Below are 25,177 nucleotides of genomic sequence, written 5' to 3'. Positions count from 1 at the left end.
CCACAGCACAAACGCGAAGGCAACAAGAATCACAACATCAAAGGGAAATTTTGAGTACTCAAGCGAAGATTAAATACTCTACCAACCAAGGAAATATATGCAGAGTGTTGAAAGCAAAAAAATTTAAAAATAAATAAAATATTAATTTAACTATATCAAATACATATGTGTATAGCAGAAAAGAGAGATAAATAAATATTTTTTCCTATAAAATCAAAAATAAACTAATTTCAACAAAAAAACGCTTTATCATATTTTATTTTACAGATTGGAAATAACAGAACTTTCATTAGGAACCACAAAAATAATTAAAAAAAAAAATATACATATAAATAAATATGTAACAATAATAAACTATTAAATTCATTTTGTGCCACTTGAACTGCACTTGCTTAAATAAAAATAATTAAAGCGGTTCAACAATAAATAGGATATTAATGTAGACAATATTAATATGGTTAATCAATATTATATTAACTTAATTTATATTATATGTAATATCATGTTATATATTTTATTGCTATGTTGCTTGAAAGTCTTCTAGAATTATTTCACGTCTTCAGACAACTTTAGTTAGTGAACATGCCCCAGTGCCACATAAATGTGGAAGAGGCAACACCATCAAGTTCTGCACGAAAGATTTTAGCTACCTTTTGGCGCGGACCTGTAATTTCCGTCCAACGTCCACCGCCGTCGACGTACGTTGAATTCTGCCTGTGCAGCGCCTCTTCACTGCTTGCCCCTTGCTATCCCCCACACAAGCTTGCTTTCTTCATTGTCCGTTGTCTCTGCAGAGTGTGTGTGTGGCTTATTGTATAAGCGCGTCCGTCCGTCTGCGAATCTGCGCGTCCGATGTGGGCGTTTTATGTGGCCGTGTCCCTAAGTTGTTGTTAGTGTTTAATGTTGTTGCTGTTGCTGTTGCTGTTACCCGATGTTGCTGTGGTGTTGCTTGTCTGTTGGTTTGGCTGCCTTGGCTGATTGTTGTGATTCTTGCTTCGCATATGGGCAGCACCTTCAGTATTGTCTCTCTCTCTCTCTCTCTCTCTGTCCCTCTCTCGCTGTCTCTCTGACCACCCGCTTCTGGCTGTCGCCTGTGCCATGAGCCGTGTAAACATTGGCGCGTGCCCGACTGCCAACAACAACAGCAATAACAACAAGCAAACGATATAGAGGAACAGCAACAATACAACACCTTAATGTGTGCGCCTGCCTGGAACTGATTCTAATCGTTTGGAGTGTGGTGTTAATGTTGATGTTTCAATTAATTTTTATTAGTTCAACTCGTTATGCGCATGGCTGCTGCTGCTCCAACTGCTGCTGCTGCTGCTGTTGTTGCTTATGAAAAATGATGAGCTGCATGTGATGAGACTATTGGATGATAGTGCCAGGTTGCCATCCCCTTCTCAACGAACGGATAGCTCAATCAACTAACAAGCTTAAGCCATAAGCCCAGTATTGGGCCCCCCAAACCATATGTACATGACCTATCGAGGATCCATCAATTTGCATATTGCATCAGCTCAGCTCTCGGCAGCGTACCTATAAATCCTTTGCCTGGCTCTTTTGCACGCCGTAAATAACCCGGCCGGAAGGCAACCAGGCAGGCAGGCAGGCAGGCAAGGCCGTGTGGTTCAAGCAAAGGCAGGACGACAACGTCGCCGCCAATCATTTATCAAAAATATTATCAATCAGTCAATAGATGAAATGGCTTGATGAATGTCCAACAAGCAGCCTGGCAGCCAGTGAAGTAAGCCAGGCGCACTGACGGACAGGCTGCCAGGAAGCTCTTCTCCTCCCCCTCCCTCTCCCTCTCTCACACTCTTTTACCCACTCGGTATTGGCTTGGCCTGTGTTGACAGGCCAGGCGCCTGCACGTAGTAGTGGCCATGGCTATAACTGGTCAACAGCAAATACAACAAGAGCAAGAGCTGCTGCCCCAAAAACAAGGAGACGGCCTGCATTTGATTGATTTCGCAAAATGAAGAAAAATCGTGTCGAAACGCCAAGACAAAGTGAACAGCGTCCAGACCCAAAACTGAAATTGCACAATACAAGCTAAGCATGTGTGCGAGAGTGTGTGTGTGTGAGTGTATGTGTTTGGGAGTGCGTGTTGAGTTTGTGATATGTATGGGTTTGTTAAGTGAAAAACACTTACCTCTCTTTTATTTTCTACGCTTTTCTTCCATGAATTGAACGAAGGGCTTCAAAATTCAATTTGGGTCGGCATAAGAAAGATCAAGAAGTTGATGGTGTTAACATGCCATACATACAGACCAGGTGAATTAGGATCGAATGGGAGGCAAACAAGTAAACATTGCACAATAGAGCAAACTAGACTATACGAAACTGGATATACATACATACATATCTATGTAGAAGCTTTATAAGCAGTTTATGAAAGTTAAATAGTTTTAGATTCATTTGTAATACGTAGTTACTCAATAAATACCGATATGTAATAAGTATTTGAAGTAACGAAAACAAACTTTTCAATTTCCATTGTAAAATGTAATTTTAATTGAAATTTCACAATGTAAGTATTAAAGCCATGTGGAGTATGCTCGATTGTGAGAATTTCAATGAACGCAAAACAGTGCGGTGTTAAATTTAGAATATACTAAATTAATATACCAAAAAAATCCTAAAAATATTCGAAATGATATGTTTGGCATATTGAAATAGTAAAACATTTTAAAAATACCTATGGTATATCAGATTAGCAGCTTATAGGTAGCGGGTATGATAAAACAAGGAAGTAAGAAAGCTACAGTCGAGTGTAGTCTAGTCTGAGGTATGTATCCCCTAATCATTTTTAGTGCGGTATCACTGTTAAAATATACCAAGTTTAATATATTCTAGGAGATATATTTCATATAGGATCTACATACATATATACTACTTTACTTAAAATATACGACATTGTCATCCACAGTTATGTGACTCAAAAGCTGTAAATAATAATTTGATTTTATTTTTTTTATTTTATTTATGGAAAATAAAAACTAAATCATAATTGGATAAATGCATTTAAAGTGGTAAAATTTTTTTTATTTTTCCTCTACAACTTTTTATTTTATAACAGAAATTCATTTGCGAATTTTTAACGTTTTAAAATATATCTCCATGTAGACATTTTCAGTCGAGCTCACTAACACTGAGGTCTACTTTCACACCGACTTTAGGTTTTATTATTGCTCACTAGTTTCACATGAAATTTGGACACCGAATTGCAGTTGCGAAATGACTATTGGGTGTCTGCTCGAAATTGTGTAAGCTCGTTAAACAGGATTGTGGCTACGAGTTCGCACTGGATGTGGGCAGAAATCATTTGAAGCATTGACGAGGCGCTAACTTCATTAGAAAACGATTAACAGAAGGCCAGACAACAATGCAATGCAAATCGCATTATTCTGACTAGTGCAGCTCACGAAGCTGGATTCGGTATCAGAGTCAGAGTTGGAGAAGCGGAGTCGGAATCGGAATCGGACACGGACTTGTGCACACACGTACTTTTGTTGTGCAGATGGTTTTTTTGTTGGTTTTGTTTTGCAGACTTATTCAATTTGCTCAGCAACATGTCAAAAAGTTTAGTGCAGCAAATGAAAAATGTGCAGTAAAAGTGCAAAACGCAGCAAACATGCAACGAAAATTACAAATTTTTTTTGTTTGCTTGTTTGTGTGCGTGTCACTGTGTCTGACTGTCTGTCTGTCTGTCTGTATGTGTGTGTGAGTGTGTGAACAATTTTTGTTAGTTTGTCTGTGGCTTGTTGTTGTCCCTGGTGTTGTCAAAAAGTATGCCAACGCCGGGCCAAAATGATGGAGTGACAGTGACTGCCATCCGAGCGAGAGATTGCTACTGACAACTGTACTGAGTATCCAGAGGGTTAGGAGTCGATGGAGCTCTAACTTCCTATCTCCTAACTCTCTTCCAGCCGGTGGTAACTGTATATGTCCCGTTCTCGCTGCACTCCTCTATTTCCCACTCCACTCTACTTCACTCACTTTCCGTCTCTTTCGCTCTGCATTTGACAAGTGGAGTGTGCGGCCAAATGCCTTTTAGTACCTCTTTCATCTGCAAATATTTGTGTTATTAGAATTTTTAAGCCAGCTCCCAGAAACGTTTTTGCCAGTACCGAACTATACAGACTCGTATGAATAAGTTGAGCTCTTCTGGGAAACTAATTCTCTCACTGCAAGAAACGGTGTTTTTTATAATATTTAAAAAGAAATCATCTTTAAATTCACTTTTTAATATTTCATTTAATATTTATTACATCTTAGTCTGGTATACTGTATACAAGTTATACATTATAAAGAAACAACAAAAACATTTTATCAATAAGATTACAATAGAATTAAATAACACTGTATGATTAGAAGTAAATTCAAGCTTCACCTATATTAAATTAAAATCACTTTCACGAAACTAGAAAATATTAATAAATTGAATTAAATTGTTGAATGAATTAAATTCATTAAAATAATTCATTCAATAATTTATTTCAATTAAGTAATATTTCATAATTTCGTATTAAAATGGTTTTAATTTAATTTAGTTTTAGCTTAAATTTCCTTCTATCACGACATTTTAAAGGTGTTATATTGGCAATTGTAGAATTACTAAAATAAATAAATAAATCACAAGTAAATTTAATTTACTTCATAGTGGATTACCAAAAAAAAAGGTATTTATGTATGTATCTGTATAAATGTATCTTCAATGTGTATTGTTGTAATTTTAACTTACGCATTTATGATTTTGTAATGTAATAATAATAATAACTGTAATGAAGGTGAAATACTGTATAAAATATCGATATTAATAAATCACAATAACATATTTAGTTATGCTCCTAGCTTTTTTTGTTCAATATTGCAGCAGATGAAAAGAAGTGTAAACGAGGAGAATGCGATTTGCGGAACACGTGCAATAAACTCTTGGCTTGCTGACGCAGTACGAGTTTATGTAGCATACTTTCATGCGCAAACAGGGACAGCATTCGTGTATGTGTGTGTGTGTGTGTGTGTTGGTATCTGTTTGTCAGGTCTGTCTGGCCGGGCCGCTGTCAACGAAAATGTTTTGAAATTGTTTCGAGGCGGTTTTTCTTTTTGGCCCCTTCGAGTTATTTTTTTTTTATTGCAGCCTGTTTTCTACGTTTTTGTCTGATGTGTTTTGGAAAATATTTAATTTCCGTATTAGCGTTGCGACAAAATTTTTGCATATATGGTACTCGTATGGTAACAAAATGCCAATGCTAATGCCAATATTGACGCGCTTTGTTAAACTTTTCGCTACCGCTCTTGCATCGCCCACACTTTTTGGGTATTATTAATTTTTCAATGTCAATGCATTTCAATTTTTGCGGTTGTGCGTCATCGTCGACAATCGAGCGGAATAGATTTATGACAGCGACACTGCATTTTATTACACTTAAAGGAAATCTTTCTCGAAATTGGCACACGAAAAAAAGTTTTGTGAAAAATAAACGTAAAATGGCAGAGGGCATGGTAAACTTGATGGAGCAGGGAAGACTGTAAGAGCAGGTGTGTGCGGGCAGGGTGAAGGGGAGGCGGATGGCAGAGGTGTAGACACCGATAGAGAAGTTGGCGTAAGTAAGGCAGCGCCATTTATCAGCGTGACACCTTGCCGGGTGGCCAACTTGTTCCTGGACTGCCATAGCGTCTGCGTTTGGGTCTGAGTCTGAATCTAGATTCAGAGCTTGGCTTGTAGTTTGCTGTATGTGCATGTTAGTGTGTGTGTGTGTGTGTGTGTGTGTGCGTAGCATTTTTATGGCATGTGAGAAATGGCGCAGAAAGTGTGACACAAAATTGTAGACAAATTGCTTGAAATGATTTCATTTCTTTTATTTATGATGCCGACGCTCGAACTGCCTTTTAACGCCTTTCAGAAATTGAACTTGCATTAAGCTCATACATTGATTTCTTTTTATTTCTGTGTGGTAATTCGACAAATGCAATTTTAATACTTTGCAAGTGACTGGAACATTTTGTAAAAGCGGAAAGACAAACTAAGAGAAAGAATCGAAATTGATTAAAATTATGTATGGTTTTGTTAGGATACATTTAATAAGATCAATATTAAACACTTAATTTTTCGTTAAAGCATAATCAATTTAAAGAAAAAAAAGAAAGAAAACTACAGCGAGTATATTCGATTGTGAGCTACTCGCTATCCATTTTTAATGAAAGCAAGGCAGTGCAGTATTAATCTTACAAATTATTATACCATAAAACTAAAAATATACCAATAGATATATTTGGTATATTGATGTAATACTGCTTGCAAAATATACCAGATTATCAGCGAAAGCAATTTAATTCCGATTGCAGTAAGCATTTTTATTTCTTAAAAAGTTCTTCAACTTTTATCCGATCGAAATCATTGAAGGCTATATTACGTATATATCAACATATATTTTTGTGTTCAAAATATTCGATAAAGTCCAAATTATACCGGGTCGTCAACAAAATAAGATATGGGTATATCGTCTCAGCTACAAATATACTTTATGTTACATATATGTATGTACGTATGTATATCCTGCAAACAGGATACCGCCTTTTGGTACAATACATGGGGCTAGAGCTCCGTGTGATGATTGGAAAATATTAAAAAAGTTCATAGAAAAAATTCGATTCTAATCAAATAAGTTTCACTAAATAAAAGTGGATTAGTTTTATTAATATAATTTCCATGCGATTTATTCAAGACACGTCAAATTTGTTGTCTAGTGTATGATAAACTATTGAACAGTACTTTGGTCTACCGTTCCAATATTGAGTAGAGCGTGTGATATTTATTTTGATATTCAGAGACCGGAAGCATATCTGATAACTCCAGGCACACTTCGCACCTTCATCAATGGCAAGGTAATGGATGATAACAAGTTCTTTATCGCTGGGTGAGGCGACGGAGGGGTGAAGGTCAATTAAGTTTTCGCGTGGATTGTTAAAACTTATCATTTGATAATAACTATAATTATTCAATATTTTTTTATTTTTGTTATTATCTTTGTTATTCCTTCTATTTTGGCAGGTAAACGTTGTTATTTCAGCTTAATCGCCTTTAAAGAGAGTTGAAGAAATCAAACAATGAATTTGCATTTCAACTTTGTGATATTGCTTTGACCTACATCACTGTGATGACTAACTGTTTCATTCACATTTGATTCAATTAAAGAAATTCAGTTTTGGCAATGGAATTTTTACCTTAAAATTGTATGATTCATCTCTTTAATTTATTGGCTATTATTTCTTTAATTTATCGTTGAGAAAATGAGTATCTTTATTATCAAAGAAAATATTTGAAAGTATATATCGCTGTTTACGTATTTCAATCATACTGAATACTCTACAATTTCATAGTAAGCTATATTTGAAATACTGAAATACTTGCACACTTCCAAAATTTGGACAAAACTATAAAAAATATTCAGTTCAATTAGTTATAAATGAATATAATAGAGTGCTACGTCATCGGAGTATAAATTTTAATCGTTAACGTGCTTTTGCTTTAATATTAACAGATGTGAATGTCACTATCATATCGTAATAATAGTAATGCGAATTCCGTATTAATATTTAGACGTAAGCAAACTATCTATTAAAGTCTATAGGGCAATGTTTTCAGACTCACGTGATGTAAATACCATCGTATGAGTGACGTTCGATAAATGGTTATTCCATTACTTTATCAAAATAAAGAACATTTTCGTAAGTTTAATAAATAGGAACCTTTTTTACTATCTTATCACAAAGAGTATTCAAATAATATATAATTTGTAAAGGAGATTCCCAATGACTACATGAAAATTTTGTGAACGCAATACGTAATTTCTGATGAGATTTATCAATCACCTACGTGTTTGATAATAAAGTTTTTATTTGGTATATTTAGAAGTATTCTTAGAAATTTATAAGTTGTTCGTTTGTGATAAAAAATTGTATGAACATGAAATTATATTATTTATTTTTTTTTGATGACAACGATATAAGAAGTTGCTGAGTCTCCTAAGAATTATTCAGCTTGAATTTAAATAAATTCTGCTTATCGATGTATGAAAAAAGTAACTAAATATAAATGAAAACTATTTGTGGAATCTAAAATATTTAGCAGCATAAATCAAACGAAAGCTTCCCCCAACAAAATAATACTCGTAACGAACCCAGAAAACCATATCCAAATCCATATGCCATGTCCGACTGACAAACTAAAATAAAACGCAAATACATATGCATAACATGAACGGATCTAAAACAAATCCTCAACACAAATAACTGCCAACACATTTGCATATATCTCACAAATAAGCGAAAGCGGAGAAAAATAGAAACCAAACAACAAAACTCCAACACAAAAAGAAGGAAAAAGAAAACGCGTTTACAATTGTTAAAAAACAAGGAAAAAACACAGCATAGAATCGGTCGGCAACAAAATGCAAAACACTTCTAAAAATGAGGCATTTCCGGTCGACACACGCAACAACGACAACAGCATCAGCAACAACAACAACAAGCGGCATGGCACATAAAATAAGGGGTTAAAAAGAGGCGCGAAAAAGTAAGGCATAATAAACGCCGAACATAAAAATCGGCGCTGAAATCTGCACAAAAAACAATAATGGCAGCAACAACAAACAACAAAAACAAAAATGCGTTGAACAAAAGCCAACGCAAATGGCAAAGGGACAGGCAATATTTAAAGCATATGCCACGGTTAATACAATAATATGAAAGGCAATAAAAATCGGATTCGTGGGCAGAGGTAGGGAAGGTGCAGCAGCAGCAGCAGCTGCTCTTATCAGTGTGAAGCCATCAAATTCGATTAGATGTTCGGCCATTGAGCGTTGAGCGTTGAGGGCTGGGCTGCCTGGCAATAACGGAAAAAAGAAACACTTGACTGTTTTGGCAGCTGCAAAAGATGAAGATGAAGCTGAGGGTCGACCGACCGTGAAGTCCTCTCGACTCAAGGGCGGAGGCTTCCGCAGGGGAGGCGAGGCAGTTAGGTGTGGATAGCTGTTGTCCTGTTGCTCGTAATTGTTTATTTTTGTGTTCATATTTTTTGCGTATTTCGCATCGCGTTTTTTCATCTCCTCCTTACAGGCCATAAAATAATCTGACAGACATAAGGAACACGTAAGAACAAAATATTTGGCTTTATCAACAAACCATTTTGGAAGGTTGTTAATTACAGCTTATAAAATATATTCATTGCATAAATTGTAGCTTGAATATCTGATAAATAGATAGTTTAATACCCCTTACACTTGAGATAAAGGTTTATTAAACTCTTTGAGCATGATCAAAGTCAAGTTCACGCTGTCTTTCTTGAGCAACCTTTGTAGATTAAGCATGATTGTTTACTTTTAAACAATAAAATGTTATCTCTTCAATAACAAAAATCCCCCCTTTTAAAGTATTACATCCACAGGGTATTTAATCATACTCGATAATCTCTCAAAGAATACATATAATTATTAGCATATGCCGCAAAGCAATTTAAGAATGAAAATGGAATAATACCAAGTGACTGGCAACTTTGCTTTGAAAAAGGTAGTGTGCACTAAAGGAAATTAAAGCAGCAATACTAGATAAGCTGTTAGTTATTTAAAAATTTCATTGTGGGTCTTCGTAAACAGTAGTGTGTTTAATCTGCTGTGGAAAACCTAATTGAAACCTGACACATCTGGCGTACCTATATCACATAAGATAAGCATTGGTCACTATCATATTTTTGGAGATATGCAAATTTATTTTCTGGCTCTACTGCTGCATGATATATAAAGACTGAGATCCATATGCTGCAATAGACAGTTGATCGGTTACACTTGAATCGTCAAAATGGCAACAAAAATTCTCTTTCCCACATTCTACGATGAGAAGACCAAGATCTGGAGTGGACTTCCCAGGCAGCCATTCTACGACTACAATTGCTCAATGGGATTAGTAGCATTCAACTCGATGAAGAATTATCCAAATAATGTTGTGCAGGTAACAACACCACTTGAGAAACTAAAAAGGAATTTGATGATGTAATTCATTGTGCTGCTCTTATATAAGATCTCAGATACAGACGGACGTGTTGTGACCTATGCGGAGAGTCTTGCCTGGGCTACTCGCTTGGCGTTGTACTTGAAGAGCGAGAAGCTGACGCACAAAGATGTCATCGGCATTATTGGCAGGGCCAGCACATATCCCCATTCCTTGGCTGTTGCTTGTCTCTTCAATACAACACCATTCCATGCCGTTGCCTACACGTATATGAAAGAACCGGAGGTTATCAAGGAACTGTACGAGCTGACCAAGCCATCGATTATGTTCGTCGATGCTGAAGATTACGAGATCATGAAACAGGTTTGCGCCGAATGGAATCCCAAGTTCATCACGATGACTGGACGCATTGAGGGTATTCCCAATATTGAGGATCTGCTGAAACCGCATCCCATGGAACGCTTTTATCAGTGAGTAATAAATCCACAAAACCAAAACTTCATTCATTAATAAACTCTGCTTTTTATTAGACCTGAACGCTTGGCTGAGGGCGGTGATCAAACAGCTGTCATTCTATGCTCATCGGGCACTTCGGGCACCGCCAAGGCTGTGTGCCTATCCCACAGACACGTGGCCAGAACAGCTCAGTAAGTAGTGATAACAAATTCTTATGAATACAACTATAATCTGATTGCTTTACAGACTGACGAATAGCACTGATGTCGTCTTGACGAGCGCCACCTTGGACTGGATGACGGGTTTCTCCTGCACAATGCTAGCATACTTCTTTGGCTCCACACAGATCATTTTCAATGAGACTTTCAATGCCGAGAGCTTCATTCGCATGACCGCACAGCACAAGGTAACCATGTATGCCATGCCACCCTGGCAGGCCTATGAGGTCTTCACACATCCAAATGCCACACCGGAGAATTTGGCCAGTCTCAAGTTAGTCGCCATCGTTGGTGGCTGGCTCACGAAGGCGGTGCTGCAGAAGGCGAAGAGTGTGACCAAAAACTGCAATATCTGTTTCACATATGGATCCACTGAAACCAGCGGCGTCTCCATGAGCTTGGATGTGGAAAGGGACAACTCTGTGGGTGGTCTCTTGCACGGCAATCGAGTGATGGTAGTCGATGACGATGGTAATGCACTTGGACACAATGAAACCGGCACGATCCTGATTGATGTGGGCATCAAATGGAAGGGATACGTAAACAATCCTGAGGAAACTGCCAATGCCATCAAGGATTGCTGGATCGATTTAGGTGACATCGGGCACTTCGATGACGATAATAATCTCTTCTTGACTGATCGCAAGAAGGATGTGCTCAAGTACAAGTCCAAGGACTATTGGCCCAATGAGATTGAGCAAATCATTTGTGAGCTGCCAGAGGTGCAAAATGCTTGTGTTGTTGGCGTCAGAAATGTGGGACGCACCGATGCTGCCGGTGCCCTCGTCATCAAGAATAAGGGTGCCGAGATCAGCAAGCAGACGATCATCGAGCATGTGGCCAAGCGTGTTGGTGTCGAGTACAAACAGCTGCATTCTGGAGTCCAATTTGTGGATGCGTTTCCCAAGAATACCAATGGAAAGGTCTTACGAAATGCGGCTAGACTGCTGTTTGAGTCCCTTGCAGAGTCTAATTAAATGAAATTAGGAAATACTTTTAATTAATTAACGCTTTAAATGTTATTCAGTTTAATATGATTTGAATGAAATTCACAAAATTTGAATATATATAGAATTAAATTACAATGAAATTTTAATTTAGAAATTGTATTATTGAATGTGCTTCGTCACATTACAAATTTACCGAGCTTCATCGCAATACGTTAAGCCAAATGATAACATGATAAACATACTAAGAATTATTGTATATACTATATTTTTCTTATTTAATAAATATAAATACAAATTTAAAAATAATGAATGTATGTGTTGGTTTTGTTATTTTGGTATTTTTATAGTATTTTTTATTTTAGATTTGTCATGTGTGTTCTGATTTAAAAAAAAGACAAATATTTTAAATTGTTAAGATTATGCAACTGTCTAAAGTTAGATAGATATAACAATATCATATAACTCATAAATGTTTATTTAAATTACTTATTTTTCTAATATATAATTGACTGATCAATATAGAAATGTAATTCTAAAGACTACATATTTTAAATTAGTTTTTCAAGCTCTGTATGTTTTACATACTATGTAATAAAATATATGGCCTATAAGCTTTAATCTTATCTGACTTATAAGGTTTATAATATAATTAGGTTTATTAGCGAAGAATTTCATTTACTGCAATGCGTAATGCAAAGTTTAAAGTTCATTCTAGTTCGCAATTAATATTCAAATGATGAAAATATTGTTGAAACTTCTAAACTAATATCTTATCACAATTTGCACGCGCAACTTTCGTGGTAAATCCTCTGACCACATTTTCTATAAAGGGGTTTTTCTATTTACTCAGACGATGATTTAAAATTAAAGGGGTTTTCCATCATATAGATACAGATACGAATTCCTGGAACTGACATCGTATGAATAATAAAATGCCCTACGCAATAATCTTTTTAGGAATTTTCATTAGATACTTTTCATGTTCATCCAATCTGTTTGCATTGTGTATGTGTGTTTGTGTGTTGACTTCGGTTTCCATTTCAGATATGTATGTATGTAAATTCATAATGGCTTCAATGATAAGTATTAACTATCATGTCACTGTGGAGGCAAGTTCAGCTTTCAGCCGTAAAACGTAAGATGAGAGAGGGATGATATGATGATATCTATCTCCACCCCTCACGACTCTCTTGCAGTTGTCATCCCAAAGGGTCATGATGCTCGTTGTCGTGCTCTTCTTAGCCGAGGTAACTCGCCCACACCATTAACACTTTAAGCGCAAGCCTCTCGGGTCTACTTGGCATGGCAAAAGGCAGGCTGCTGAGTCTTCGTTCAGCCCAACCCATTGGCAAAAGTAAAGTAAACAGGACGAGGCCACTCAGGCGCACTCGGGTTGTTGGCCAGACAATTTTACCTACTTTATGTTTATTTATTTGCATATTTTTCAACTTAAAGACGACAATGGCGGGGAGAATAGAAGCTGCGCTAGTACCACGACTATTGTGCCATACACAATGGCCATGTCATCCAGGACAATGACAATAGTCGAAGTGGATCCTGAACCCGGAGCTGGAGCTGGAGTCGCAGCCAAAGCCACAGTCGTTGCCTGCATGCATTGTGCCGCTATTTTATAATTGACAATAATACATAAAAGATATGTATAGAAAAAAGCAAAGAGCATAATAATGGCAAATGGTAAGTAATACATTAGCTAGACATAAGCCAGTCCCCTCAAGACCCACTCCCACTCCCACCACCACCTGAAGACAATCCTTGGGGCTGGCCAAGAGCAATAGCAAAAGGCAAAAGCAGCCCCGTGCGCTGACACTGACAATGCATTTGTGCCCGTGAAAAAAGGTCACGTCTTATCTATTTACCTAAACAATTTGCTTAAAATGTTTACAACATAAGCAACATCATCATCAGCATCAGCGCGTGGCAGGCGAAGGTTCTTCTTCTTCTTGCCTCCTTGGTTGTTGCTTCTTGCCGTGTGTGTCTCTGTCTGTGTGAGTGTGTCTGTTTGTGTGTGACCAGGCTCAGAGTGAGGTTCAGGTTCAGGGCATGCCATGGCTAGTGCCATCTATTTACCTTAAGTAGTCATACGGCCGTTGTTTTTTTCTTTCCCCTCCCCTCATCTTGTAATGCTCCGGCATGGAGGCAAGGCAAATGCTCGACCAACATTAGAGCGCAATAGCCAGGGGAATTGTTTTATAAGCTATGAATAACAGGACAAAAAGAAAACGAAACGACATAGAGACGAGCGAAAGCATAAAACAGAAAGCACACAAAAACGATTTCAAAAGGCGACTCCTGAATACTCTTTTAACATGATGTTTTTAGGTATGTAATTTAAAGACACACATAAATATTAGAATTCACAAATGTTTTCTGTCTTTATTGTTAAACTTTGGGCTCGTGTACATTGAGAAAGCAATTTAGATTGAAAATTCTTGATTGAAGATTTTTTCGATCTTAGAAAAAAAACTCTTGAAATAAGTTTTTAAGGATGAAAAATCTTCAGTCATGGTATTTATAATAAATTTGCATTTTAAGATTAAAAACATCTCAAATTTTTGTTTATTCTATATTGAAAAGAAGATTCCAAATCCTAATTTAAGAACTTTTCGATCTGAAAAAAAATGTTGACACAAGATTTTTATATTAAAAAAATCTTAAAACAATATGTTGTTCTTCAATAATAAGATTAAAGAAAATCTTTTTTTTTTAAGATCAAATACATCAGAATTTTAAGAATTTGGTTCTTGTTTCTTAAAATGTTGGAATTCCCTTCCTTTAAAATATATAGTATGGCAAAAATTCAACAAATCAATTTTATGAATAAAATTTGATTACGTCTTAATGTAATAAAATTACAATTTTGATATTATGTTAAAATGTTTTTTTTTTTTGGTAAAATTTTTTTTTTTAGCGGGCAACATTTTGAAAATGACTCAATTTTTAGTTTCGCAGATTTATATCTACTTCAATATAATTCATATTATTAATTGAAAAGGTGGCATTACTTAAGAAAATAACCACTTAATGTTCACACTATTATTCACAAAAATTATTCTTTCAGATAGTATAGTTAGTTTGATACCAAATGTGGCTGTTAAGAGAAATGAAGGTGAACTTCGAATTAGTTGGAATATTAGTAATATCAATGTAATCTAACGACGTTAAAGAATAAAACAAAGACACCTCCTGGCACCTATTCATTAAGACCCATTTATCATCGCCAGTAGTGAGAAGTTTTCCACATTTGGGTCTTTCAGTTGCGTGTACTTGGCAAACCTACTAAGAATGTTAAAGGAGCTTGTGCCAAGGGTCTTTAAAAGGGAGAACTGTGACAGCAAAACAAAATATGGCAAGGAACAGACCCGGGCTCTGCGGCTTGTGGCTGCCCCAAGCCACCCGAGGACACTGAAAGCGACTGTTGCCGCTCTTATTCCATTTTAAGGCTCTCCCTCAACTTTGAAGTTTTTGGTAGAATGTGCGTCACTCTTAAAAGGTCGCGCACTCGCTTTTTCTTTTGCTGTTTCTCTGTTCTCTGTTCCCTGTTTTTTTTTTTGCGCTTTTGCTTTTGCTTTTTTTGGCTCAACAACATTTCCACATTTACGAATTTCTTCGCTTTTCTTTTGCCGCCGCCATTTGCTGAGCTGCGGCACGCGCTGCCTCCGCCTCGAAGGGCTTAGGAACGTAACGGTCCTGAGTTGATTATTGGTTCGTCGCATCAGTCTTTCCAATCAACATCATCTATCAGCATTAAACTCAAAGTCAGGGCACAGCAGACACAGTCGCAGCTCCGTTGATGGCCCTGAAACAAAAGAGAATAGAGGCAGAAGAAAAGGAACTTCCTTCCGTTTCTGTTTTTATTTTGGGATACCCAAAAACAAATGTAATGCCTTTAATTTATTTGCTGGCAATTTTCTAATCACAGCGTGGAGAACACACGCGACTGACTGCCTTTAAGATAAACAAATGTTGTTGAAATTTTTCATCGTGTTAATTGTATAAATATAGACAAAAAGTTTTTATGAGCCACAGCCAGACCAGAAGAGCAACCCTCTTCTTTAGCAAATAGCTTGTATTGGGGGAGGCGTAACTTTTATACACGACTACGAGTGTATGTTACATTTTATGAGCCACGGCCATGGCACAAAAGTGACTTATCTTGTTATGGAGTCAGAGACCCGTACAATACCCCAAAAAAGAAAACAACATCCTAATGCAAGAACCTCATTAGTGTGGATAATGCTGCAGCATTGATTACAAAGATAAAACATCAAATGGAAATCGCAAAACAAATATCATTGTCAAAGGCAGAATCCCATCTTTCTTCTCGATGTCAAAATAGTCGAAGAAGGTAGTTCAAGTTGACTTCAATAGAATAGCTTTGGCAGCGTATCAAATTGCTGCGAAACAATTCGAAACGCAAAGAATTGCTTAGATATTCAGTGGCAAAAAAAAGTACTGCTTGAGTTTGGAGAAAGTTTGAAAACTAGATAGACGGACAAAGTTAAGCATCAACAGAAATGCATCAAAAGTTTTTCAGTTAACATTTTCTTAATTTTTCGAATGCCAATTGCGCACAAAACTCGCATCTCATCTCAGCTCAGATCTATAAAGTGACTCTTGCCTCTCTATATGCTATGCATATTCAAGCCTTTTGCTCATTCATTTAACGAGGCATGTTCTCTTCCACAGACATCGTGGCCAAAAAACGTACTTCCCCCTTTTCTCCGACCGTCCTTGACCTTAGCCATTCAGTCCCGCACAAAACCGAACCATACAGAACAGAACAGCACAGAGTGAAGTATATAGACAGCAGCGGCGATGAGGATGATGATGATGAGTTTTGAGCGGGGGGAGTTTGGCAAGAGGCACAATGGCCACTGCGACGCATTGTAGCGCATAATTAGCCCGATGAATAAAAGCCAACAGCAAAAGCAAAAGCAAAAGCGAGAGAGGTTTCTCTGTGTGCAAAACAAAAACAACAAGAAAAAAAGGAAGAAAAATTAAAAAAATAAAATAAAAGGCAAAATGAGAAAAACTCAAAACCCGGCGGCAGCAACGATGCGGCGCTGAATTTTCCACAATTTTCTTGTTTTGCCTAATTGAAGATTTGCACTGGAAATGATTTTAGCACTGCGATAATGCCCTCACCCGCATACGAACTAACCAAAGAGGAAGGAGGAGAGAAGGAGGGCAGAATGGAGGCTGGGTATGAGAACACCTAAACAAACTTGGCCAGTCGCAGGCGGCAGTCGCTCACTTAAATGACTCGGGCTCGGAAATTAATGCATAAAATTCCATCAGAGACAGCAATAAAAAGTGTAAAATTGATTTGCATAATGAAAAGTTGTTGAAATTGCCGCCATTTTGGTGCCCAGTCCAGTCTAGTTGAGTATCTGGTATCCAGTATCCCAGGCAGCCAACTGGCCAAATTGCTTGTTGTTAGTTAGTTTTCAATGTTGACTGCAAATTAGTTGGCTCTGTCTCTCTGTCCTTCTGTCTTTCTCTGTCTGCCTCGTCTGGCTGCCTGGCTGATGGCTCTGCTCCACTTTTAGGCAGGTCACACGGCATTTTTTGATGGCGCTTTTGCATTTAACATTTGTAATTGAATTAGGCGAACACGAATACGCACACACACACACAGCAGACACAAACACACTCGCCTCGACTGAACATGAGCGCTGACATATTTTAGGCAAGTAGCTGGGCACATGAAAGCAAATGGCAGTTGAGTGTCCACAGGGAGAACTCTCCTATCTAAACACCAGCAGCTGCCGTGACGTCTATTTTGCATTTTATCTGCACTCACACACACACATATACAAGCGAACACACACACACGTAGACAACTTGCCCACGCGCACTGTGCGCGAAATGACGCAAAATGGCGTCGCTTGTAATAAATTACGTATACGCAGCAGCGACAGCGGCGTTGTGCGAAACTTTCAATTGTGTGTTAGTGTTAGTTATGGCAATGGCAATGGCAATGGCGATGGCGATGCTGAGGCATCCGTTTTGCTTTTTCGCTGTGCTGTGCGATGCTCCGCTTGCTAACAGAGGAACGCCCCAGGCGGTCACCGCACTGGACTCGTGTGTGTGTGTGTGGTAAATGAATGTGCAAGTATGCGAATGACAATGGCAACGTCAATTGGTTTGGGTTTAGGTTTTTGGGGTTTTTGTACGTTTTCGTTTGCTCTCTGACTGATTTCTGCGTAGGTAGCGCGAATTTGGCAGCGGCTCCTCTTTAGACTGCTGCCATGTCAGGCATTTCATTGTTATTCTAATGTCGGGTTGTAGTTTCACTGCAAGCGCCATAGATTACGCTAAATTGCTTAGGGGCCGCACAATACGAATAGTTAACAAAACCAAAAAAAAAAGTGTCAAACACATCCTGATAGATGGATAAATGTTAAGCATAAGTGCAAGTGCTGTAAGCCATTTGTTTGACAATCGTTGCACATTTAAAACCTCTCAAATTTTCGGGGTTTAAACTAAACGCGTATAGGAATACGAGTAGTGCAATTAATATTAACATAAGCAGCTTAAATATAAAATAATTGGATTTGAGAGTCCATTATTTAATGCATTTTATCACATAAACATGACTAAACAAAAATAAATTGACAAACTCGCATGTGTGTAAAATATGATTGTATTTCATTTTCATTATTCACATTCATTCGATGCCGCAAATAATTCACACTAAATCACTGGCAATAACTTTTTCACCATTGTTTTGATTCACTTTGTATATTAGCCCCACATAAGCGACTGCAAAACAGTTCTAAACTAGACGAGCGGCCATATACTATATAATGCCCCCAGTGCAATTACGAGTATAATGCTATAAATTACACTTGCTGCTGGACTAAAGTTATGCCCTACAGTTTGCAGGCAACTGTCTAACCATACAGCTCATTACGTCTCCCCTTCAGTTCCCTAACTTTCACTCTCCACAGCATGCTGATGGTCATGGGAGGTTCTCTGGAAAAAAAATACTAAAACCACCACAGAGCGCAAAACCCATTCAATTGCCAGTCCAAACTATCCAGCGTCTGAGCTCATTATACTTCATTTTTCTAGTATTTGTTTTGTTTCCTATTTTTTTTCCTTGATTTTTGGCCTGCACATTGGCGCCCTGAAGCGAGCATATGCTGCAAATGCAGTATCCAGTTGCCAGTTACCAGTTGCCAGTTGGCCAGTCGATTCTGCGACCACATAACATTCACATACTGGTTGGCACATTCATACTCATACTCAGACATACCATCACATTCAGTTGGCAAATGTCGTTTCATTTGTGTGAGAGTGTGTGTGTGTGTGTGCAGTCAGTTGGCAGCGCGTTTTGTGGCCACTCTGCCCATTGTTGTCATTGGCTCATTGCTAATATTGGTAGCTGCTGCTTTTTGCTGCTGCTGTTCAGCTGTTCTTCATGCTGTGGTTCCTGCACTTGTTGTTATTGCAGTTGCTGTAGCTGTCGCTGTTGCTGTTGTCAGTGGCATTGCCATTGCTATTGCTAAGGCTAACATTCGCCTCATTCATGTGTTTTATTGCCACAAGCACACAAACGCCCAATAACAACAGAATAGAACAGAACAGAACACAACCGAACCAAACCCTTACCAAACAGGAAGCAAACTGCCCCCACAGCAGCCCCCACAAATATTTATGCTCCATATGTTTGTGCCATATCTCCGTGCGCATAAACCACAACTCTATGGAACTAGAGCAGCAGCAACAACAACAACAACAGCAGAATCAACGACAGTACTCATTACCACAACCAGGGCTGCAAACGAAACCGAATTCTGCAACCGAAAGATCACATGCGTTTCATTAAACATTGCAGTTTTAGTCGAGTGCTGAGATTTGTCAAAAATTACAAATTTCCTCGTTCGTTCCTACTATTTAAGACGATATGCTGTTTATTGTTCTTTATTTAAAATTATTTTTAAAATTTAATGTTATTCTCAATTTTAACATTTTTTTTCACTTGACAGCTTTTTTCGAAGCATCTTTCTCTTTTCAGTGTGTACATAACGATTAAAAATACTAATACTGCTAAAAATCGCTTTGCATAAATACTGCATGCAATTTGACGAACATGGATTCAATAGAACGATAATTTAGTTTTCTATTGTTTTGCATTTAAACTTTTTTAATTTCAGATTAAATATCACGTAAAAAGACGAAAAGAAAAAGTTCTTTTATCCGATATTTTATTATCGATATGTGACGCTAAAGTTGCGGACGTACATAAAAATACTTAATTCTCATCATCGATATATTTTCATAATCGATATCACCTATCGCATGAACTTATCGCGTGCTTGCTGTCTTGATGTATGTACATAGCTGCTACACTTTCGTCTGAGTTAAGTTTATTAGCAAACGAGATAACCAAGCAATACATTAGCTTACATTACAGCAGACAGATGGAAAATTGCAGATGCCCAACCACGAGTATGTGACGTAAATGGAACTGGTCACTTCTGATACCTTTGACAACATTGTGACCGAAAATATCTACGAATTTGTAGCCACATTTAATGCCACAAAGACCGCACAACATGCTGGAAGAATGGTCAGCAAATGGCTAAAGCCAAGTTGTCTGCTTGCTGTTCCCTGTTCTCTTCTGCTTAGCTGACTGCTGACTGTTGCCTGTTGTCTGCAGCTGGCTGTTGGTTGTTGGTTGTTGATACACTGACTGAGTCTGTTTTAATCAAATTGCCACAAAAGTTCAGTGGATCCAGTTCAAGTGCAAGCCGTTATTCTCGATTTGGTGGCCAAACACATACGCACACACACACACACACACACAAACATACTACACATATTTTTCTCTATATGTGAATATGTGCTTGGGTGGCCCATAAATCCATTCAATATTTAACAGGACAGCAAGAAGTGCAAACGTTGGCACTTTTTGGGAGGGTGGCAGGATAACAGGACAGAGCAGGACAGCAGGACATCGTACATCGTTGCGGCATTTGAGCAACAATAATGTTTATTATCATTTATTTTATTTCATTTAAATGACTCGCTCGGGCTGTCGCAAACTCGCAAAAAGCTAATAAGCTGCAGTAATAAATTATGTGCCATGCAGCATATAAATTATGCGCAATTAACTAAAATTTTGCATAAAATGCACAAAATTTTCACATCGAGTAAAAATTATTCTCGGTTTAGAAAACTTTTCCCCATATATGTATAAAAACCAAAAACAAAAGCAGCAACAAAATGAAAATTCCAAATTCCAAACATTTTCCGGCTTATCCACGGCTAATAATGTCACACAATGTGAACTAAGTATATTTGTATGTGTTGTGAGTGAGGCGAAATAAACGTATTTAAATTTTATTTTAAGTGCTCAAATAAACTGGTATTAATTGTTGGCGTTGGCATTTCGAATGGCATTTAAGTTATCTTCTGCGCTATGGGAACACCTATGCTGAGTTTATTTTATGTGTGCCTGATTGAAATTTATTGCTGTGAGGGTACAAAAGATGATTAGTGGCCCACAAATAGAGTTATTGTCATGGTAAGATAAGCAGTTAATGCCAGCCAAGACCTTCGGGCTCACTAGAAAGTGACCAAAGATAGGAATATAATATATTCGGCATCTACATTTAAAATGAGCGCAAATTTTATGCTGACCGAATTCTTTTTACGATTATTACATCTAATGGCAGAGCATAAATTATCTCAGATAAATCCCAGCCTTGAAATACCTATGGTATTTTATCGGTTGAGCATCAAAACAAATAGCATACACATTGTTGTAGCCAGCATGCATGTTAAAAGCACAGAAAACAAATTAAATTAATTTATGCTATGCTTAAAAGTTAACATAGTTATTTTTGTAGCTATGCATGTTATGTTATTTCTGCAATTTCCGAGCAATGGGCACAATCAACAAAAAGAAACAAATAAACATTGTACATTTTAACAACGAGAGTCGATAAAATGAAAATAAATAGTTTATTTTCCTTTCAAATGTGTGCAGTCTAGTTGCTAGTTTTATATTAAAATGTTTTAATTTAATTATCAAATACAATTCTAAGAAAATTCAATGCAAAGCTAGGCAATGGAATCTAAGTTGAAACAAGTAAGAAAGCTACAGTCGAGAGTGCTCGACTGTGAGATACCCGCTACCCATTTTGAATAGTGTAATTGATTTTAAAATCTCAAAGTACTACATTCAAAATATACCATAGAGTGCAAAATATACCAGATTGTGCGACAAAGCAACTAAGACGCCTTTTTTGCCTATCCAAAAGAATTTCCTTAATAATTTTTATCTGACCACAACCAAATTCTTAGGACTATAATTATTATTGTATGTAGCAAATGGGTAGCTAGTATAGAAAAAGAAATTCTTTTCCATGTTATCAAGGAGACTATTGACATTTATTATACTAGAAAACGGCACAGATCGATTCATTGTTGTTCGAAAGCTCATGGCTCACATCGCAGGCTAAAACAATTAATTGCAACAGGCGTATCGCAAAGCCGCGTCGTCCACTGAAATCACAAGGCATTATTCTGCACATGGCACGAAGAAGCGGCTGCATTGTTAGACATTTGCTCAGTGGCCCGTGGACAGAAGGATCAGTGCCAGAGGCAAGCGCCCATTTAAATTTATGTGCAACTTAACGCTTCAAAATTGAGTGCAACGAACGCGCGGCGCTGCCTCGGGTGTTTGCTGTTGGCTGTGCGGGTGTTTCATCAAAACGCCGCCCCCAGCAGCCATATCAAGTATACGCCATGGCAACCGGAAGCGCGACTTGGAGTGTTTGCCTGACTGCATGCCCTGGCCTGACTGCACTCTGCCTCCCCCTTCATCCCCATCCCCATCCCCATCCCCATCCCCATCCCCATCGCCATCTGCATCCAGCAATGGCAACGGCAACGGCAACAATGCGCGACAAAAACGACAACAACAAGGACGCTGGTTTGCCTGCCTAGCTTCATGTTTTCTTTGCCGCTTTTAATTTCAAAAATTTATGCGCTCGCGCCACACTAAGCGTAAAATAACGATGCAGAGCAGCGTCGCAGCGATGCAACATTGTTTAACTACTCTACAACAACATTGCCACCAACATAATGAAATCTAAAGGGTTGCACATTTAATTAATTACAAGTTATTTAAAAAAGTCAACATTTAAATAATTAAATGTAATTAACTGCAATTGGTTAATGAACTGGAATATTGTTTATGATGGTTCATAACAATATAGTAAATCAATACTTTCAAATTAATTGTAATATCAAATTATATTTTATCTTTTTTTAACTATTTTAATTTGGTTTGGGTTTATTTATAGGGTATACACGCTTCGCTGCAGTACAAACCTTTTGCTTTTTGCGTTTTTTACCGTTGTTGTTTCTGTTGTTATACTCTGTTTTCTCTTGCAAGTTGATCCTTTGCCGCCATTTTGCAACAAACTCCCAGCATGCACTCCATTAAACTCTGCCGTCGACTTTGTTGCAAACAGTTGGCGACGAAGACGAGCGAGGAAGGGAAAGAAGAACGTAGCTCGCAAATTTTATTTATTAAAAAAGGGTAACGTACAAGTCAAGTGGCTCAGCTCGAAAACAATTAAAATGAAGTTTGTTTTATTTTACATTATTTTTTTCTTTCCCCGTCACCCTCATCCTCATCCTCTCTCCCTTTACTTTCTTTCTTTGCTGTTGTAAATCTAGCATGGAAAATTTAGCAATGGGAGTCAAAGTCGCTGCGCTTAATGCCTACTTCAGAGAATGGGAGAGAGAGAGAGAGGAGTGAGTGCAAGTGAGGCAAAGCTGAAATTCAAACCGAGCATAAAATCTTAACGACTTCGGCTAGTTTCACATGCTCAGCACACACCCAAATACACACACACAGAGAGAATCTTAGGAAAGAATGGCATAATTAATTGCCGTTGCGGTTGCCAAAGCCTCGACACTCAACGCTCCAGTTAAATGTTGCATGCAAATGGATGGATGATGGCGCCGGCTGGAATACGACAAGTACGAGTACAAACCCCAACCAACAGCAAAAAGGTGCGTCCTATTTGGGTCACCCACAGTGCGTAACGTGCTGCATATTTAATGGCAGCTATGCTAGGGTTGCCAGCCACCCAGCCAGCCAGTGTGCCCAACCATTCGCAACAATTTCTGAGCATGTCAGCTCACACTCATACTAAGTATTCGGTTAACAGAATTGCAAAATTGATGAACCTTGGACCGCCCATAATTATATAATGATAAAATAATGTTTCGGATCATAATATAATATTATTGAAATAAAAGGTTCTTGATGACCCATAACATTTTCAAAATCCGACAAAAATTTAAAGGATGTTTTATTTGTAATATTCTGCTGCTTTTTCTTATGTTCAAGTTAAAGCGATTGGTAAATTAATAGTTCAGATAAAAACAGTTCGGCTTTCTCAATTCATCTGCCTAAGCTTAAAAGTAAACATAATAATTAGCTTAAGATTGATTACTCTGAATTGACAAGCCAAATCAATTTTAAGATTCCAATTGGAAACACTAAAAATTACTCACCGATCTTCCATCTGCATTGTAGTGAAAATTATGCCATACTTAACCCTTTCCATATTTCTTAGTCACAATATAATAATTTTCATTCATCAATTATAAGTAGCTCATTATCCATTTCTTTTCTTCGTACTATTATCTTATTCCACTTGTCTAGCTTATAATCTATGTAATTTATATTAATATAGTTTTATAGATGTATGTATGTTCGCAATCTTCCGTCACCGCATGTTGTTTGATAAACGCCGCGGACGGTTTTGCGGGAGACGGGATATTCAGCATCTTGTTGTTGGGCCACTTGATGGAGCTGTCCGTCAGTACGTCAACATCAAATATAACTAACTAACTAAGCAACTTATGAGGAATCATACTCTATCACTAAGAGGAAATATAAAGGCGTGAAAGGCAAAAATAATCATCTGCAACAAGGTAAACCCGTGTCCCTTTGTCCGTTTGACAATCGAGACTTCAGAGACTAATATAAGAGCTAGAAACAAACAAACTTGAAGACAGAACTCGAGTTCAACACAAGTTTTATCACGCCTCTATCCGCTAGCGCAAGTAGAAGCACTTGAGAAAACTACAATCGAGAGTGCTCGATTGTGGAATACATAGTAAACATTTTCAATAAGAAAAGAACAGTGTAACAATATTACATATTACATATTTATTACCAATAAAATATACTAAAACATATTTAGTATAAAGACATACCATTGCATTTTAAAATATACCATATCAAGCAGAGAGCATCATCATATTTGAGTCACTGCAGACGCATTCATTTTTTTCCATATAAAATATGATGTTAGCACTATACATGTTTTTATTAATTTACATTATATTGTTAGTCAATCAACTAAATTTCAAATTTATAATTTAGGGTCAAGCTATTAAAGTATGTATGTAAATTAAGACATTTTTAAGATATGCTTCACTTTGCATACAACTTGTGAAAACCTGGATCAGAAAACTACAGAG

The 25,177-nt window shown here is 37.4% G+C and overlaps 1 protein-coding gene across 1 annotated transcript; it reads left to right on the top strand.

The window, feature by feature from the left end:
* The first annotated feature begins 9,843 nt into the window (after positions 1-9,843).
* Positions 9,844-11,716, top strand: LOC132791549 (uncharacterized). The gene is made up of 4 exons (XM_060800513.1): positions 9,844-10,011; positions 10,081-10,481; positions 10,542-10,658; positions 10,714-11,716. The coding sequence occupies exons 1-4, from the start codon at positions 9,862-9,864 to the stop codon at positions 11,660-11,662; spliced, it is 1,617 nt and encodes a 538-aa protein (XP_060656496.1). The 5' UTR covers positions 9,844-9,861; the 3' UTR covers positions 11,663-11,716.
* Positions 11,717-25,177: the final 13,461 nt, after the last annotated feature.

The sequence above is a fragment of the Drosophila nasuta genome, chromosome 3, assembly GCF_023558535.2.
Source record: "Drosophila nasuta strain 15112-1781.00 chromosome 3, ASM2355853v1, whole genome shotgun sequence".
NCBI lineage: Eukaryota > Metazoa > Arthropoda > Insecta > Diptera > Drosophilidae > Drosophila > Drosophila nasuta.
This window is presented reverse-complemented; position numbering and strand designations above follow the sequence as displayed.

Coding starts and splice junctions, on each gene's coding strand:
- LOC132791549 (XM_060800513.1), top strand. CDS start 9,862: ATGGCAACAAAAATTCTCTTTCCCACATTCTACGATGAGAAGACCAAG. Junction 10,012..10,080: donor ATCCAAATAATGTTGTGCAG/GTAACAACACCA, acceptor CTCTTATATAAG/ATCTCAGATACAGACGGACG. Junction 10,659..10,713: donor CACGTGGCCAGAACAGCTCA/GTAAGTAGTGAT, acceptor ATTGCTTTACAG/ACTGACGAATAGCACTGATG.